Source organism: Hirundo rustica, chromosome 17, assembly GCF_015227805.2.
Source record: "Hirundo rustica isolate bHirRus1 chromosome 17, bHirRus1.pri.v3, whole genome shotgun sequence".
In the NCBI taxonomy this organism is placed as follows: domain Eukaryota; kingdom Metazoa; phylum Chordata; class Aves; order Passeriformes; family Hirundinidae; genus Hirundo; species Hirundo rustica.
The window spans coordinates 3,331,092-3,348,058 of NC_053466.1; the positions used below are offsets into that span (position 1 = coordinate 3,331,092).

Consider the following 16,967-nt stretch of genomic DNA (forward strand, 5'->3'; position numbering starts at 1 on the left):
GACAGCAATGGCAGGGAATAATTCATCCAGGATAAATAAAAAGGAATACTGACAGCCTCCTTCCAGGTGCAGTGGGATGGGGTGTCTGCGTTTATAACACGTTTCCTTCCGCCTGGTTTTGGCTGTAACTTGGATAAACCTTTGTTGCCCCCAGATTCCCAGCTTCAGCCGAGCCTGGCGCAGCGTGGTCCTGTCCCCCTTCCTCACAGGTAGCCTTGTGCCTCCCTGTCCTGCTCCTGGAGTGACTGGGTTGTAGATTTACTACACCTTGTTCTCTTTCTCTCTCAGCCTCGTGTCCACCGAGTCCCGCACAGCTGCAGGAGTGCCGGGAGTGCTTTGTGATCCTGCTCAGGTGAGTCCAGTCCTGACCCTGCTCCTCAGCATCCCCTGCACAAACCACAGCTGCATTGCCTTTGCCGTGGGAAAAACACATCGGGCCGTTATTTCATTCACCACGATGCTCTGACTCGCTCAAAAGACCCACCAGAGCTCAGAGAGCCTGGCTTCAACCAAAGTTAGTTCAGAAACAGAAGAGATTTGGGTTGGGAGGGACCCTAAAGATTATCTGGAGAGGGATCCTGCACTACTCTGCAGACACATCTGTACCAAAGCTCTGCTCTGGGCAGGTGACCAACAACTCCTCTCAAAATAAGCTGCTTAGAAAGAGAAACTGGAGGTGTGATTTGGGATTTTTTTCTAAGAAAATGCTCATGAGTTTGTACTAAGTGAAACTTCAATTTGCTTGGTCATTTCTGAAATTAATGCGAGGCAGAAATGTGTAGCTCTACCTGACTTCCAAATCTCAGGGCGGTTTTGCTGACAGCACTGAGCCAGTTAAACAAAACCACAGCTGAGAATTTCCCTCCTGATCTCCTGAAGGTGTCCTGTCCTGGCTGACCTGGATATGGTCGGAATTGCTAAACAATACATCCAGCTGGACCTCCCAGCTTTCGCCCTGGGGTGCCTCTTGGTCATTCCTCACTCTGAGAAGAGAGAGCAGCAAATTCAGGTAAAGAAGAAGTTTTGTGTCCTGCCTCCGCAAGGGAAATGTCCTTAAGCGTGTCCTGCTCACCAGAGCAGGTCAGAGGTGAATTCCAGTTAACTCCAACACATCCCTGCTGATAAATGCTCAACATCTGCCTCCCTCAAAGGCTTCTAAAGGGATCATGTGAACACTTCCTCTTCTTTTTTCTTCTAAAAGTTCAGTCATCCCCAGTAACTTTGTCATCTGGTTTTGCCTTTAGAGAATTTGAGGATGTTTTATGGGATCCCACCCATAAAACACATGGGAAAAAAAAAAAAAAACCAAAAAAACAGCAAAACCCAAGCCACAGCAGATTGTAAGGAAAGTACTGAATCCTACTTTGGTTGGAGTTGAAAGCTCCTAAATTCCAAGGAAGATGTTTGATATGCACAAATTCTGACAGAAAGTGTCTGCCTTAAAGCCAGATCCTCACCATCCATGAACCTTAACATTTTCCTTTCTCTTCTCGTTTGTTTCCCTTAATTTCTGCTCTGCATTCTTCTCCCAGATGAAGCATTAGAGGCTGGCTGTTCCCATGTTTGTCACCAGCAAACTGGGACCAGTAAAGGCACCTTGAATTCTTAAGGCTTCCAGTCATTAAAGTTCCACACAGAAAGGTTCCCCCAAATCACAGCTTAAGTGTAAAACACTCAGCCTGCTGGCAATGAGTCAAAAAATCCTGTGACAGCTACAGCAAAACACCATTTGAGAGTTAAAAGCAACACTTCCACTCCAAGCACACAGATCCTGGTGTGATAATTCTGTGTTTGCACCTCAAATTTCAAAAGATTTCTGAATAAATCAAATAGTTGTTCTGAAGGGAGAATCCCTGCTTTGATCACTCACAGAATAATAATGATTTGTAACTTATTTTCACAAGGGTTTGTTGTCAGCCTGTAAGAAAGAAACTGTGCTGCAGCAATTGGATGAACACATGGACACTGGAGAACTGGTAGCATTTGCTTCCCAGGTAAATAAATAAAATTTACTGCACTTCCCTTTGGCTTGGAGGCTTTTTTTGATGTTCACAGGACCTTCTTTTCTCTCTCCTCTGATCTTGTCCAGCCTTACTTGACAATATGTTCAAAAAATGTAAAATATTTGTGAAATGCATTTTTATTTACACCGTGCAACTGAAAAACTTCTTGTGCATAGCCAGTGCTGTGTTCTGGGCTGTCTCTGCTTGGAGGGCAGCAGAACCACCTTGGGTTTTCAGTAAGTGTTTGAAGCTAAAAGGCCAAAGGGTTTGGGAAACTGCACTTTTGCCTTGCCTTGAGCTGCCTCCCTATGGGCAAATTTAACTCATTTCTCTCTCTGAATCTGGGATCAGTTTGCATAAAATCTGCCATTTCACAGCACTTAAAAAACATTAAATGTAAAAAAAACCCACCCCTATTCTCTACAGAGTCCAATATGAAAACTATGAGCTCTTTCCATTCAGAAGCCATATCTCTTTTGTCTAAAACAATAACATTTTCATTGCTAAAACTTAAATCTACAGATCAGCTCTTTGGTTTTGGACAGTATCATCAATGAGAAGCTGTATGAACAGTTCTGGAAAACCAAATATTATCCACTGTTAAAGCAACACCTGATAAACACCCACAGAGTAAAAGAGCTGGTGGATTATTTTGCCAAAAATAACTGGTAAGTTAATAAATGGTAAAAAAACAGGTGTAACTGGTAGCAATTACAGGAATTAAATCTCACCTTTATTTCATTTCCTTCTGTTTGAAGTCATGGAGGTTTTCTAATACTTAGTCTCCAAAGACTTTTAAAGTATTGCTAAATTAATAAAGAAATCCATTTCACCTCACTAGGATAAGAGTTTTACAGCCACTCAAGACCAAGTAACAGATTGTTAAGCCTGGACTAGCAGGAGATGAAATGCAGTTAAAATAGAAGCGACCAGAGTGAAATAATCAAAACCTTGACCTTACCTTTAGGTGAATCCAGCTCAGGGGCATCACAGAGTCACAGCTCCAGCAATGAGAACACAGAAAAAAAATAAATGAGCTGCCTGTACTGAAGACTTGGGAAGTGGGGGTTTTGCCACGAAGTTTTCAAGAATTAACAGCACCTCTTGTGCTGCACTTAAATCACAAAGGGGGCTGGGTTGGGCCCTGCTCTGCTGTGGGTGTCTCACAGCACTGGGCTCCTCTCACACCTGGGCACTGTTACCACTTACCCCACCCTCAAACTGGGACAGGAGCCAATAAACATTTTAATTCTATATTTATTGATTTTATTAACAGCCTTGGAGGAAAAGCCAGGCTTCTTTCTTTACTAATGACAGGGCTCATCTGACTTCAAAGCTATGAGATGGTAATTTGGTTTTTCACTTCTGTTGCCTAAATTGTTGGCTTTTTAGAGAGCTTCGTTTGACAAAGTTGATCGATTTTTGCCTCTTACAGCCTTGATGATGCAACAGCCCTGATTGAGGAGTACCAAGAGAAATGTGGAAACCCTGCTCTGGCAGATGTCCCAGCATCTCATCTCCTGCAGGTAAAACAACCCATTTCTGCACCTCGGGCAGTATTTTCTCCTTTTTCTCCAAAGACTTCCACCCAGCTTCTTGCAGAAACACTTTTTAGCTGATCTACTTTAGTAACATGTATTGTATATAACAAAATATCCTTTCATTAACTCAAATAATTCATTGTAGCTGAACCAAGTCTGTGCCATGCTAAGCATCACTTCCAAGGACTTTCCCAGGTCCTGGATCACATCCCATTTTCCTAAGCCCCCTTAATGTTGTTCTTTGACCTTGCAGATGTACCTGAATGGATCAGAGGGGTCCTGTGTCCTGGAATTGCCATAAATTAGGTCAAGATTTACCCTTTTCCCTCCTCCCTGTCCTGGCAGGAGTGGGGCTGTGCACCCACACCTCTTGTACTGCTCAGGAGAACATCAGACTAAAACCCCAAAGCTTTTGCCAAGAGCGTCCACAACCTCTCCACGTTCTTCCAGCTGTTCTAGGCTGCTCCCCCTCCATTCTCCACCCCATGAAAACATTTTAGACTCACAGCAGAATTTCCTGTTTGTAGCCATCAGTTCATCCTCAGCACTTTAACTTTGGGAAGGAGTAAAGTTTATTTCCTTTACTTCTGTTATTTCCCTGCTGTCATGACCACTCTGAGATCTCATCCACAACAGAACCTTGTCATCACTGTGATAAACTTTTTTAAAACTGCAGGGGCTGTGGTTCATGTAAAATACTTTGAAGACAAATTTTAAGTGTAACTTCACAAACCTGTGCATCAACTTTGGCCTCGCAGTAAAAATAAACAAACTTGTGTGTCCATTTGGGCCTTACCATGTAAATTAAAAAGAAATAAAGTTATGCATCCATTTTAGCCCCTTAAAATATTCTATAAACCTCTTAATTATGAGTTTGTCAATAAATTAATGTTCCAGCCAATAGAATTCCCTGAATACCATGTGCCAAGGTTTTCTTTTCAACTTTGCTCTGACTGCATGAAGTGCAACTAGCCAGAGGCTCTTGAGACACCAGCCTGAAATGGTTTTTTGTCCAGGGCAAAGCAGGTTTATTTTGAATAGAAATAAGTTTTTTAATCAATTCATGACACAGAAATAAGCTGATGGAAAAGTCATAATCCAAAGGCCAAGGAAAACTGCCCCCCATCCTAAACGTTCTGCTGTGGGAGGCAAAAGATAAAAATCTGTTTTGTTGGAAAGTTACAGCAGTTGTGAGAAAGGGGAGCTGTTAAATACATTCAGTCCCTGCAGCTGTGGGAACAGAGGAGCCACAAGGCGCTGTTTTCTTGAACAACCCATATTTATCTTCAGCAGCTTTAAAGAGTCACAGGGAATTTCATCATTGAGAGCCTCTGAATAGAGCAAAGTGCACAAAAATGGAGTGTCAGATGTGAGCCACAAATAAAGCCTCTCCTCAGTGGTTACAGATTTCATGAGATCATCATTCATGAAAGCACAGGGAGATTTGAAACCACTTTGATCAGAGAAAGTCTCAAACTTTCTACGGTGAAAGTACGAGGTAATTGTAATCCTTTCAGAGTCTATCAAGCCATTTTACTCCTTTAACTTAGTTGAGAATGTTCCATTGAGAAAATGAAATATAAACTGGATTGTGGAGCAAACCCAGCCTGGTCCCAGAGCCCTCAACCTCAGTACAAGCATCCCTTAGAAGGTGAACACCAAAGCACCACAACTGCTGCATCCTTCCCCAACAACACCTCACCAAGCTCGGCTCTTCTATGAAGTGGAGTTTATTACAACACTAAGGAACAGTACTTAGATAGTTACCCTAATGGAATATTTTACAAATCAATTCATACAGAGAAAAGCAAACACAAGGTGGTTCAAATTCATGACAAGAAGTTACATTGTTAAGCTGTTAGTGACGGTGCAGGGCTGTAAACGAGCAATCAAGTTTTGGAACTTGCAGTTCGGAAGGAAATGGTAAAAATACCAGACAAGCAAAAACATTTTTTTTTTAGGATTTCTTGTACTCAATTCTTTCTACCTTCACGTCATCTCCAATTAGTTGATAGACATATGTAACTACTGTAGAAGCCTGGATGTCCATCAGCACAAATGAAGGAATGATGTTGCTGGAAAGAGAGGAAAAAAATTCATAGTGACTGTGTGTCTATAACCCCCTTAGTGTTTTACCACTGTTTAGCAGAAATCACCTCAAGAGAAATGGGAATAAATTCTCTGAGTACGGCACATGAGATCTCAGGCTGTATTTCATGTTTCAGTCCAGGAGACTGAGCAAGTACAGCTGTGTAAGTTGTACCACTCTTAACTGTCCTCTCCCAGACATTTAAATCAGAAATATTAACAGATTAACCCTCAGGAGTTTGTAGGGGGAAAAAAAAAAATTCCCCCAATATTCACTTACTTTTCTAAGGCATGGTAAGCTCCTGTAGCTGATCCTGGGTTGATATAGAATTTATTTTCGTGTTCAAATGCCTCGAATTTGTGTGTGTGTCCTGAAATGAGGATGTCCACGTCAAACTGCCTCTGGAGCAGTGCCAGGCTGGCCATGTCACCCCAGGGGATCACCTGATGGCCGTGAATCAGCCCAATTTTGAACTGTCCAACAGTCACAACTTTCTGCTCGGGGTAATTCAGGTTCTGAAAAGAAAGGAAATAAACCAAACCCAGATTAGCCAGATTTCTACTTAAACCCAACCCAATGCAACACCAAGAAGGGGAGAGCTCAGGAACTCGTTTCACCACTTTTACTTAAATCAACTCCAAACGTAAAAAAAAAATAATCAAAGATACCCCCCCCCCCCCCCAAAAAAATGGACACTACCTCATCGAAGTCCCCTCTGACAACATGAACATCCCCAGCCAGGGTCTTGAGGTAGTCATAGGTGTCCTTGGTGCAGAGGTTCCCCGTGCACAGGATGTGTTGGATCTTGCCAGGCACCAGCAGCTTTTTGAACTTGGCCGGGAGGCTGTTGCAGCGATGGGGGATGTGGAGGTCTCCCAGCACCAACACCAACTTCAGGGGCAGGAGGGGAGAGAGGGGCACAGACACGGGTCAGGGCACAGCCAGCACTGCAGCGTCCTCTGCAGAGCCACAGCTTTGCACCTGGACCCGAAAGCTGCTCAAGTGAGGGTGGAATGGTGATGGAATTTTGCTCTGTTCTGCGGGAAACGAGCGTCTTTTACAAACACAGGTCTACAGGATCGAGTTGTGTTTGGTTGCTGAAAGCCAACAGTGCAAGGTAACGCGTCCCTGTTGTGCCACCTGATGTATTTTACACAAATTTGGTAGCTACCATGAATTATCCCACTGCTTTTTCTAACACGTTTCAAGCACAGGCCTGGTTAAACTGCAGCCACTTCTCTTTAAAAAAACCTCCTCATCCAAGTTTCTCTCCCCTTATTTAAAAAAAAACGAACCCCATTTTTAAAAAGCAGCAAATTTGCAATGTGTGTTAATAGCTGACCAGGAGAGGAAGCGTGTTCAGGGTCCTATTGTAGGAACCACTGAAAAACTGAAAAAGACTAAAAAATAACAGCAAAATACAAACAGGGCACTGCAGAGAAGCCAATCCAGGTCACTGCACAGTGCTCCTGTTACCACTTCTACACATTCACAGCTTCAGATGCCACAATAAAAATGCAGTGGAGGCTTCAAAATTAAAGACTGAGATGATGCAAGGCCATGGCTTAACGGCACAGGCTTTAAATCTGCCAATAAAGCAAAAATGACAAGCAACACAGGGCAAATTAATTGTGCAAAAAGGGCATGAGAAGCTTTATAAAGCAGGGAATGTTATGGCACTGCTCTGGGAAAACCCTGGGTCTGGAGACACTCAGCCCTAGGAACTCAAAGAATGGCTCCACATTAAAGAGATTTTTATCTTCCACTTCATGTTAGCGAGGCAGTTCCTAAAATTTGACACCATCAAATGTGTTTGTAAAGGACACAGCCCAGATTTATTTCTACAAACAAACAGAACTAGGCTAGGAAATTGTATTTTCAAAGATATTTTTTCCTCATGGATTTTTAGGCCATGCAGTTACCTTCAGTCCTCAAAAAGGCTCAGAGAACTTGGGTAATATTTTTGGTTGGTTTGTGGTTTTTTTTTTTTTAGATTAAGAACATCTCAGTGCCACCATCAAAGCCATCTGGAGACAGATGGTTGAAATATAGATAAAACAGTACAAAAGCTTTTTAATCAATGCGTGACCAATTTAAAATGAAACCAGGAGAGGGGGGAAAAAAAGGCATTTTTGATTGTCTTTGAAGAGTAACAGTGATTTGGATTAATAAGTGTCAACAGATTGTCCTAGTGCTGCCTAAGGGACTTAAGCATGCAGTGCCAGTTATGAACTTGATGTTTAATAAAATTAATCCTGCCACTTCCACACCCCACCGAGCCAGAAGTGCGTGCACTCAGCACATTCCCTCTGCTGACAATGTCAGCCCCGCATTTCCCCAAAAATCACATTTCAGCTCCCACTCATTACAGAAAAGCTCGGCAGGCCGCAGTAACCAAACCAAACCAAACCAAACGAAACGAACAGCACTGCAGAGGCTTTAACCACCGCGGGTATCTCGAGCTTAAAGCGGCGGCGAAAAACGATCAGACACCTGGATTTTACCAGGAATTTGGGTGCGATCTGGAGCGCGGATTGACCAGCTGCCCCTAAATCCATCTGAGCCACCTGCCAGTGACACGGAGTAACACGAACGAGCCCTTACCACGGGTGTTAGCGAGAGCCAAGGAGTGACTTACTCTGTGCCCAGCCTGATTGGAATGAAGGAGTTGATTGCAGGGGATGAGAAACAGGGCGGAACATGATCAATGTTAAACGAGAGGAAGCAACAGAAGAGAAAACACAGCCAAATGAACGGGCAAATAATAATTAATGAATTGTCGATGTTATGACAGAAGCGTTAAATAATAATTAAAAAAAAAATTAATGCGATTACGATAGAATTAATACAAATTATAAACGGGGCTCCTGCAGCGACGGCCCGGCCCTCACCCCCTGGGGGCCTCGCCTCAGCTGGGGACCGCCCTCCCGCCCGCTCGCCCCCGGCCAGGCCGGGTCGGACCCGGCTCCTGCGGCCGTGCCGGGGGTTCCGGTGTGTCCGGGGGTGCCGGGGTGTCCCGGGTGCGGGGCCCGAGGAGGTCCCGGGGTCCCCCCGCTCTCACCATCGCGCCCGCTCCGCTCCGGCCCTCCCGGAACCCGCCCGGCACCGCCTCCGCTACGGCGCCTGCGAAGGGACAACACAGCGCCGAACGCGCCCGTGCCCCGTTCCCGCTGGCTGGGGTTTTACACGCGTGAACCGAGAGTTGTCCCCAAAAAGAGCCGATAATGACGAAAGAGACATTGATTACTTATTTCAGAGTTGCGCAAGCCTGGGCGCTCCGTGGTCTCCCACAAACCAAAAATCCCAGCTATCAAAACTTTCTACTATTTACTCATTTCAGGAAACAAAGGAATTGGTGGTCATTTGCTACAAGTTACATAGTTCTCTTATTAACTGGTATTCTATCGGTAATGATTCTATTGCCGTCCATGCCAATTAGTGCCATGCTCGGCCCTCCTCTTCTTTTGGGTGGGCGGCGGTTCCTGGGTCTGTCCCTGAGCTGGTGCTGCTGAGGGCAGCGCAGCGGCGGCTCCGATCTCTGCTCTGGGCGACAGGAACAGCACCCAGGGAAGGGCTGGAGCTGTGTCAGGGGGGTTTAGGTTGGATATCAGGGAAAGGCTCTTTTCCAGAGGGTGCTGGGCACTGCCCAGGCTCCCCAGGGAATGGGCACAGCCCCGGGGCTGCGTTTGGACACCGCTCCCAGAGATGCTCATGTTGGGATTGTTGAGGTGTCTGTACGGGAGCCAGGGGTTGGACCGATAATCCCTGCGCCTATCTGGGGACAATTCCCAATCCCACATCCACAATCCCACAAGAACTCCACAATCCCACACGAACTCCACAACCCCAGGGCTCCACATCCGGGGCTCCTCGCGCGCACGCCCCGCCCCCGCGCGTTTCCCGCCCTCCGCGGCCGTGAGGGGAGCGGGGGGGCGGCCATGAAGTGCGTGATCGGCGGGGCGCAGCTCCGAGGTACCGGCACCCGGGGAGCCCGGCACGGCCCGGCCTTGCTGCGGGACACCGGGAACGGGCACCTCAGCGGAACACGAGCCCCGGGAGCGGAGCGGGGGATCCGCCCGGCCCTCGTCCCGGCGGGGTGGGCGCAGCTGGGGCGTGTTCAGATGCGCAGGGTTTGCGGACAGCCAGGCGGAGGTGCCGTGGCCTGGCTGCGTGTCCACCTGTGCGCCTCCGGAGCCGCAGCTCGGCTCCTGGGTGCAGAATTCTGTGCAAAAAGCTGCTCCGCCGCTGCCAGAGGCAAATCCCCAGGCCCTCTGCTGGGTTCCGCTGTGTTTCTTGGAATTCCCGTCTCCAGATATCCCTTTGCTTCTCAGATTTTTCATCTGTTAAATATAATTTCTAACCTCCGGTGGTGGAGTTTTGTCTGATTTAATTCGTGGTAACACCAGGTGCTGCAAAGGGACACAAGACATTCGAGGTGCCTCATCAGAGGCAGCTTTCCAAAACATTCAGGCTGTGGATAATTAAAATTTTAATTAAAAAGAAGAAGTTTTCTTTCAAATATAGTAGAAATTTGTAATGTTTCCTCTCGAATCATTCTGGAGAAAGTGCAGTGTCACCTTTTTATTTTAATTTAGAGTACATAACTGCAGTGTTTTCTTTCCCTGGCAGTGTTTGGAAGAGCAATACATGCCATAGCACGGATTAGTGATGAATTTTGGTTTGACCCCGTGGAAAAAGGTGTAAGTGAATTTTATTTATTCTAATTTGAAAAAATCTTTATGATAAGCCCAGTATTTATACTACTGGATATTTTGTTTTCCTTCAGGTACCTTCCAGTCCATCACATTCTCAGCTCCCCTCGCTACCAATATGGACAAATGCCATCTTCTCTGTGATTGTAATTGTGCAGATTCCATCGTGGAAGATTTCGTTCCTACTCTGCCCTAAGACCCTTTGATTTTTTTGTTGTTGTTGTTGTCCAGGACATCCTGATTAATGCCACGGGGTTCAGTTCTGTTGTCACGGGTCACAAGGTTTGAGTTTTGTACCACACAGGAGCTGCCTCTAAAGACAACATGTTTTGTACTGTTGTGACTCAACAGGAAGAACACGTCCATTAATGCTTCTGATTAATCAAACACCATTTCCAGCAGAATTAGTGTTTTCTCCAGAGGTTTCGTAGTTAAAAGTGATCAGCTCTCCTTGCTTCACTGGGAGGATGGAAAATCACCAGTGGGGATTTTTGGTTTTATGCCTGAAGAATTTTTGAGCTGTCAGTGGTGGCTTTGCTCATCTGTATGGATCATGTCCCTCAAACACAAGCTGAGTTCTGGGTGTTTGTGTAACTCAATTATTTCTATAAATAATTTTAAAAACTGTTTAAAAGCACTCATTTTTATACATTTTTAATAATTTTGAGATGTAAATTTCCAGGTTTGCTAGTGGCACTGAAGCCCAGGAGGAAGCCATTTTTAAAACTCTCAATATGAGATAGTTTTTTGAGATAATAAATTATTTTTTTACTTCTGTTCCCTCAGTGGTTGCATTCAGTGATGCTGGAGGTCTTTTCCGACCCTAATGACTCTGTGATTCCATTTCCAGCTTGCCTTAAGATCAGTGAACTCCTCGAGGTCAGCATATGCATGTGTGTTCTTCTCGTCCATGTTCTTCCAACACTACTGCTGGACAGCTGTGTCCCAACCGTGTCAGCAGGAGCAGCAGTTATCCCTCCCCTGTAAACTGATCATTAAGGTACATTTTAGTGAGTTGTTACACACAGCAGCAAATTCACCCGATTTCCAGCTGAAATTACAGTGGGTGAGGGTCAGCCTGGGCTCTCCCAGCGTCCCCAGAGCTGTTTGGGGAAGCCTTAAGAGCAGCAGCTTGAGATAAACCAGGGTGAAAACCCAGGGAAGTGATATTTATTGCGAAGCTGCTCAGGGAGTAACCTCTGCACTGATTTTTTTTTTTAATTTATTTTTTTGCAGTCAGTTCTCCCTGTGTTTAGATGTGCAAATATGCTGGAAAGGAATGTAGAGAAATGCAGCATCTCCACCAAGCCCAGTGAGCAGCACATCACCTTCCAGCTGCTCTGCAGGCACGGTAAGGTCACAGGGGAGTTTAAAACACAGCCTTTAATGCCATTGTCAACGCAGCAGCGGGTCTGTCACCCTCAGCAGGACTGGGAATGTTCAGCAGCCTCAGTCTTGGCAAAATGCCTGAATAAACATCATCTCCCCCCACACAGCTGTGCTGTGCTGGAGACAGTGGTTTGTATTATCAATAATGTAGCTGGGGTTACTGATTTTAGGATAATACACTGAATTAGGTCTGCAGACAGCTGAGCTCATCCTTATCCAGAAAGGCAGAGATCTGTAGGGTTTGTGTTCTGCATTCCACTCCCATTTCTGTTATTTTCCTGGTTAGTTACTGAGGCTGTTTCCCACCCTGCATTTGTTGCACTTGTTGCTGTTCATTTATTTCTTGTGGATCCTTAAAAACCTCGGATGCTGTCCAGGCACAACTGCTAGGATGCAGGGAATCGGAGATGGCAGGTGGATTCCATTTCCTGTTTGTGCTGAGTTATTTCCAAATAGCTGGACTAAGCCACTTGCTTACTCCCTTCTATTGAACAATTAATACTTAGAAAAACCCCCTGAAATTTCAGCCAAGCACTGATTTTTGTTCATCTCCTTTATACTCAGGTGTTGTAAAAACCTATAACCTGACATTTCAAGAGTGTGATCCCTTGCAGGCTGTTTTTGCAAAGCACATGTGTCCAAACATTCTTAAAGTCCACTCCAGGTAACACAGAAAATTTTTGAGTTTTACTTTCTAATGAAAGAAATGCTAAATAGTCACAGATAGAATTATTTTAGTCTTGAATGACATTTTATAGGCTGCTGGCTGATGTGATGATTCACTTCCCAACCAGTCAGGAAGAAATAACCTTGTCAGTAACTCCAATGAAAGTTTGTTTCAAGAGTTACACTGAGGAAGACACTGGTAAGGAAATTCAAAATGTGAACCAATACTTGAGCTTTAAACTTTTTTTTTTTTTTTTGAGGTGAACTGCAAGAATAATAACTGTCACGACATGAACGTGGGATGAGTTTTATGGCTGAACGACATTTTTAACAGAACATTAGAGAGATTTTAAGTCGTGCTGCCACCCTCTGGCTTTAATAAATTAAATAAATTGAAGTAAATTGAAACATCTTCCTGGTGTCAGTGGCAGATCTCAGGCTGAGCAGCCAATTGAAATAAATTATGCCACTTGCTGTAGGCTTGAAAGAGGTAATTACTGTGCTGCAAGAGCAGCAGCCTGGCAACTGCCAGGAAAAAGGGGATAATTTTATGTTTTAAAAAGAACTATTTAAATCTGAATACCACAATTATAGAATTGATATCATTAGAGAGTATATTTTAGTCTGAGGACAGCACACAGTGTCAGCGAGCCCTGCACTGTTACTGCCATGGCCACAGCTCCAGGAGCTGGAGAAGGAGCTGGAGATTCTTGGGGTGTGACTCAAACTAATTTTGAAGATGTAATTGCGGTTTTGAAGTAGAGGTTCTTGTGTATCCTATAATAAAGAGATGCTTTTCATACTTGTTATGACCAAAGCTGGGGAGAATGACCGGAGCACAGGGGTGGGAATTGGGCTGGGAACAGGCTCAGGGAAAGATCAAGTGCTAGAAACTGGCTGGGGTGAAAACAGGGCAGAAATTACCGGAAATGAAGAGATTACATATTGAATTACACATTTGGTGACTTTAGAAACGTTCACTTACCGAGACTATTGTAAGAAAGAAAGTGAAAAAATGTTACAAAAGTAGAGAGACACCAAAGCCCCAGTGAGGGAAGGGAGGAGGGGCAGCGAGAGGCTCCCCTGCCATGACCTGGGGGTTCCACAGAAACCAAACCCTCTGCCCACAGCCGCTCTCCTCTGTGGCTGCAGCTGCACGGCTGTGACGAACACGAGGAGCTTCTTACACGAGCTGCTTAGGGCAGAGCAGGGCAGAGGGACAGCGGGAATAGTCCAGAACGCTTCCTTGGCAGCCTGGCCTTGCCTCGGAGCAGCTCAAGCTGCTGTGGAATTTCTCGGAGCTCTCCGGGACTGTCACACACCAGGAAAGCGCCCTCTCACTTTCTCTTCACACACCCATTGACAGAGCAATCTCCTGGCAACAAAAAACGGAATACCTGAAACCGAGCAGCCAATTTCCTGCTGCCACTTAAGTGTCAGGAAAAGATTGTCATTTAGAACAAAGAGCCTCAGTCCACCTGCATTGTGCTCCGGTGATTGTCAGCAATTTTGATTAATCTCTTAAAGTCACGCTGCATTTTGGGCTTCCCATCCATGCTCCAACAGGCAGCTGGGAATATTATTTGTGATGGATGCCTGTGGAAGAAGCAGATCTGCACGAACAGCAGCAGGTGTTGGGTTAGCTCACACAGCACAACATGGAATAGGTTCTGTTAAAATCCCTTCCAACCTACACAATGTGCTGCAAATAAATTGAGGATTTTACTTAATTCTAATATGTAAATAAGCTAAACGCTTATTATTGTTAACCACTATAAAAACACAATTATTTGTTCAAACAATGCTTATGTAGAAACCTCAGGGTTACAATCACGGCTTTGTTGAGTTCAAACTTCTGAGAGTCCCTGACCTTGTTGTTATCTCAAACAGACTTTTCAAGGACAATGCTCACTGAGATACAGCTCAGTCCAGAGGAATTTGACTACTTTCAAGTTGGAGTAGATTCTGAAGTGACATTTTGCCTTAAAGAACTGAGGGTAAAGTAAGAATTTGTCTGGGAAGAAAACCCATTTCTCAATAATTTGCCTGACTGGACCAGGACAACACAGGCTGGTCCCTGTGGAAGGGGCCTGGGCCGCATCCCACCAGCCCTCCTGACAGCAGCAGGGTTTCACCACCTGGTTGAGGATTAGCTTTAAACCCCAGGAACAAAACACTTCTGAAACAGAGATGTGGTTTCTGTGCTGGGCAGATGCAGCACAGCTGTGGGGAAAGCATCGTGACCAGGGAAGTTCTCCATGCAGAACCTCCTCTGGCAGGGAAGGACAGGAATTATTCTTAGGAGCAGCAGATTTCCCCTCTTTTTGCCAGTAAACAGTAGCTGGGATAAAGTTCCATTCCAGTACCAATGTTCTGGGTTTACCAAGCACTTCACCCCTCACCCTTCTCTGCAGGGCCTGCTGGCGTTTTCGGAAGCCACCAGCGTTCCCGTGTCCATCCACTTCGACAGATGCGGGAAGTACGTGGGGAACTGCCCTGGGACCCCTGCAGTCACCCAGTGAACACTGAACTGCAGATTAGGGCAGGTTTTCACTTCAATCCAAAAGCCATTTCTAACCTGCAACCCAGAGTTTGTAATTCCATTTAAAGCACTGAACCTGGGCGTGGGCATTGCAGAGGCGGCCGTGCTGACCGACAGCTCCCTGTGTATAAATTACCTGGACACCTGAGGCTCTCAGCCCCCTGCAGACAATGATTTATTCAGCACTTTAAAGAAACAATACGTTTTCTGCATAAATATAATTTTAACCGTTACATATTTAATGCTATCACTTGACCCCGATACTGCGCAGCATCTGCTGATGGGAGCAGTGAGATGTGTAACAGGAGCCCCTCTCTCATTTTCAGCTTTTCAGAGGAGGCACTTTCTAATTCCGTAGGTAGAAGCACAGGATGTGTGTCACCTCCCACGGTATCTGTAATTCCCTGTGCTGCTTGCTCTCCATATCTGTTTAGACCCATCGCTTTCAGCATCGAGGACCTGCTGCTGGAGGCCAGCTTTATCCTGGCTACCCTGTGTGAGGCTGAGAAGGAGGCAGCTTCCCCAGAGCCCGCCTGCTGCCCACGGCCCCGCGGCAGGTAACGGGGGCTGAGGGGGCTGGTGGCCTTAGGAGGGTGAAGCACTCAGGTTTTCACAGGAAAACTCTCAACTGCAGGGGTTCAGGAACATCTCAGCACAACAGCAATAAGGGGGTGCAAGAGAGAACGTTCTGTACAAGCTGCTGCTTTCTCATCTCCACGGGGTCTGGGCACAGCAGGAGGGAGATGGCTGAGAATCTCCTCCAAAGCTGTAATCTTGTCACAAACAGAAAATAAGGATTTTCCAATGAAACACAAAGCCAGTTACTAACCTGTCCTGCTCTGTCCAATCCAGCTCAAGGACTGGCATGGATAAATCTGACCACCCCTCCACAGATGGGGCCAGAAAGGCAGACACAGCCGCTTCCAAAAAGCCACAGCAGAAGGGAAACACTCCGAGCATGGGCTCAGCAAAACCTTCAAGTGATTCAGCAAAGCAAGAGGTAAAAAATACTCCCAGAGGCTCAGAGAGGGATGTGCCAGGCAGAGCAGGAGCAGGAGAGGCCACAGAAGCTCCTTTTGAGAAGGTGAGGGAACTCCCCACGGTGTCAGCAGTGGAAGCCCAGAGCTGCTGCCTGGCTGAGCAGCCCCACGTGCACTGGGGGGTTCAGTGGGATCAGCTGGCCCAGCAGCACAGCTGGAAAACCCCACCACTGCTGGCAGCACTCCTGGGGGCAGGGGGTTTCACTGGGGAACAATGAGAAAGACCTTCCAAAGGCAGAAGCTTAACAAATAATGAATGCCCAAATTCTGTATCATGGAGTTCTTACCTGTACAAATACTGCATTTTCCAGTTCCATTCCCTGTTCTTTGGAGCTGTCTCTTCCAAGAAGAAGGAGGCCATTGGTGACACCTTCCAGAGTTTGGTGACAGCCAGTGACACTGAGGAGGAGTTTGGTGCCTTGCAGAGCTCCCCGGTTCTGTAGTGCAGGGGTCGGGGTCCAAGGACAGGCACCGGGCAGTGCCCAGGAGGGAAGGGCAGTGCAGGCCCAGCCTGTCATTGGTGCTGTGACCCAGCAGCACAGAACGTTCTGGAACTGTCAGTGCTCTGGTAATGGCACAAATTTAGGTCACGACTGCCTCCGTTGAGGTTTGAGTGTTCCGCAGGAGCTGCTGGAGGTTCTGCTCTCAGAACACGCTCACTAGAGAGAGGCTCAGATGAATTCAAACTCTGTTATTACCACATCAGGCAAATGAAGCCGCTGTTCTGGTTAAGGGTGCTGGAAAAATAACCCAACTCTGCCCTCAGTCACAGCCAAACACAGCCCAGCTCCAGGAGAACTCAGCTTTTTACAGAGACTCTGTAGAACCAATCCTTAACCAAGAAACCAAAGTTGTCACAGAACTGCATTTTAAAAAATAAAGGTTTGTGTTTCAGACTTGCATTATTCTTTTCCTTCCCCGTGTCTCTTCCACCACACCTTGGGGCAGTGCAGCATTTCCAAAGCCACACTGGAACACAACACTT

At 46.0% G+C, this 16,967-nt stretch overlaps 3 protein-coding genes across 8 annotated transcripts in view; 2 read left to right on the plus strand and 1 right to left on the minus strand.

Annotated features, from left to right (window-relative positions):
* KNTC1 (kinetochore associated 1) overlaps nt 1-4,567 on the plus strand; it is a 31,533-nt gene extending 26,966 nt beyond the window's left edge. For all 5 annotated transcript variants that reach the window (XM_040080628.2, XM_040080632.1, XM_040080630.2 and 2 more), the window contains 7 exons: nt 155-209; nt 289-352; nt 880-1,009; nt 1,905-1,994; nt 2,526-2,671; nt 3,439-3,529; nt 3,798-4,567. In XM_040080628.2, the coding sequence (XP_039936562.1) occupies nt 155-209; nt 289-352; nt 880-1,009; nt 1,905-1,994; nt 2,526-2,671; nt 3,439-3,529; nt 3,798-3,845 (624 nt within the window). In that variant the 3' untranslated portion in view covers nt 3,846-4,567. The remainder of the gene's footprint in view (nt 1-154; nt 210-288; nt 353-879; nt 1,010-1,904; nt 1,995-2,525; nt 2,672-3,438; nt 3,530-3,797) is intronic.
* VPS29 (VPS29 retromer complex component) lies at nt 4,556-8,772 on the minus strand. Of its 2 annotated transcripts, none has more exons than XM_040080634.2 (4): nt 8,695-8,772; nt 6,333-6,524; nt 5,913-6,148; nt 4,556-5,619 (listed from the first exon to the last, which is right to left on the minus strand). In XM_040080634.2, exons 1-4 carry the CDS (start codon nt 8,695-8,697, stop codon nt 5,502-5,504), a joined length of 549 nt encoding a protein of 182 aa, XP_039936568.1. In that variant the 5' UTR covers nt 8,698-8,772; the 3' UTR covers nt 4,556-5,501. The 2 variants fall into 2 exon arrangements, with proteins under 2 accessions (XP_039936568.1, XP_039936569.1); XM_040080635.2 differs by lacking the exon at nt 8,695-8,772 and adding an exon at nt 8,081-8,206.
* Nucleotides 8,773-9,518: 746 nt separating this feature from the next.
* Nucleotides 9,519-16,838, plus strand: RAD9B (RAD9 checkpoint clamp component B). Its single transcript, XM_058422861.1, is given in 12 exon segments — nt 9,519-9,605; nt 10,263-10,333; nt 11,196-11,345; nt 11,582-11,696; nt 12,299-12,398; nt 12,493-12,599; nt 14,291-14,397; nt 14,815-14,879; nt 15,377-15,499; nt 15,795-16,197; nt 16,235-16,276; nt 16,278-16,838. Coding segments are annotated over 12 exon segments (1,389 nt in total). The 5' UTR covers nt 9,519-9,571; the 3' UTR covers nt 16,350-16,838.
* Nucleotides 16,839-16,967: the final 129 nt, after the last annotated feature.

What these genes read in the sequence shown, in the direction of transcription:
- VPS29 (XM_040080635.2), bottom strand. Translation starts at nt 8,191, where the DNA reads ATGGATTTAGGGGCAGCTGGTCAATCCGCGCTCCAGATCGCACCCAAA. An exon ending in TCAGAGGGGACTTCGATGAG is followed by an intron (nt 6,149 to 6,332) that starts GTAGTGTCCATT and finishes CTTTCTTTTCAG; the next exon opens with AACCTGAATTACCCCGAGCA. An exon ending in GCTTACCATGCCTTAGAAAA is followed by an intron (nt 5,620 to 5,912) that starts GTAAGTGAATAT and finishes CTCTCTTTCCAG; the next exon opens with CAACATCATTCCTTCATTTG.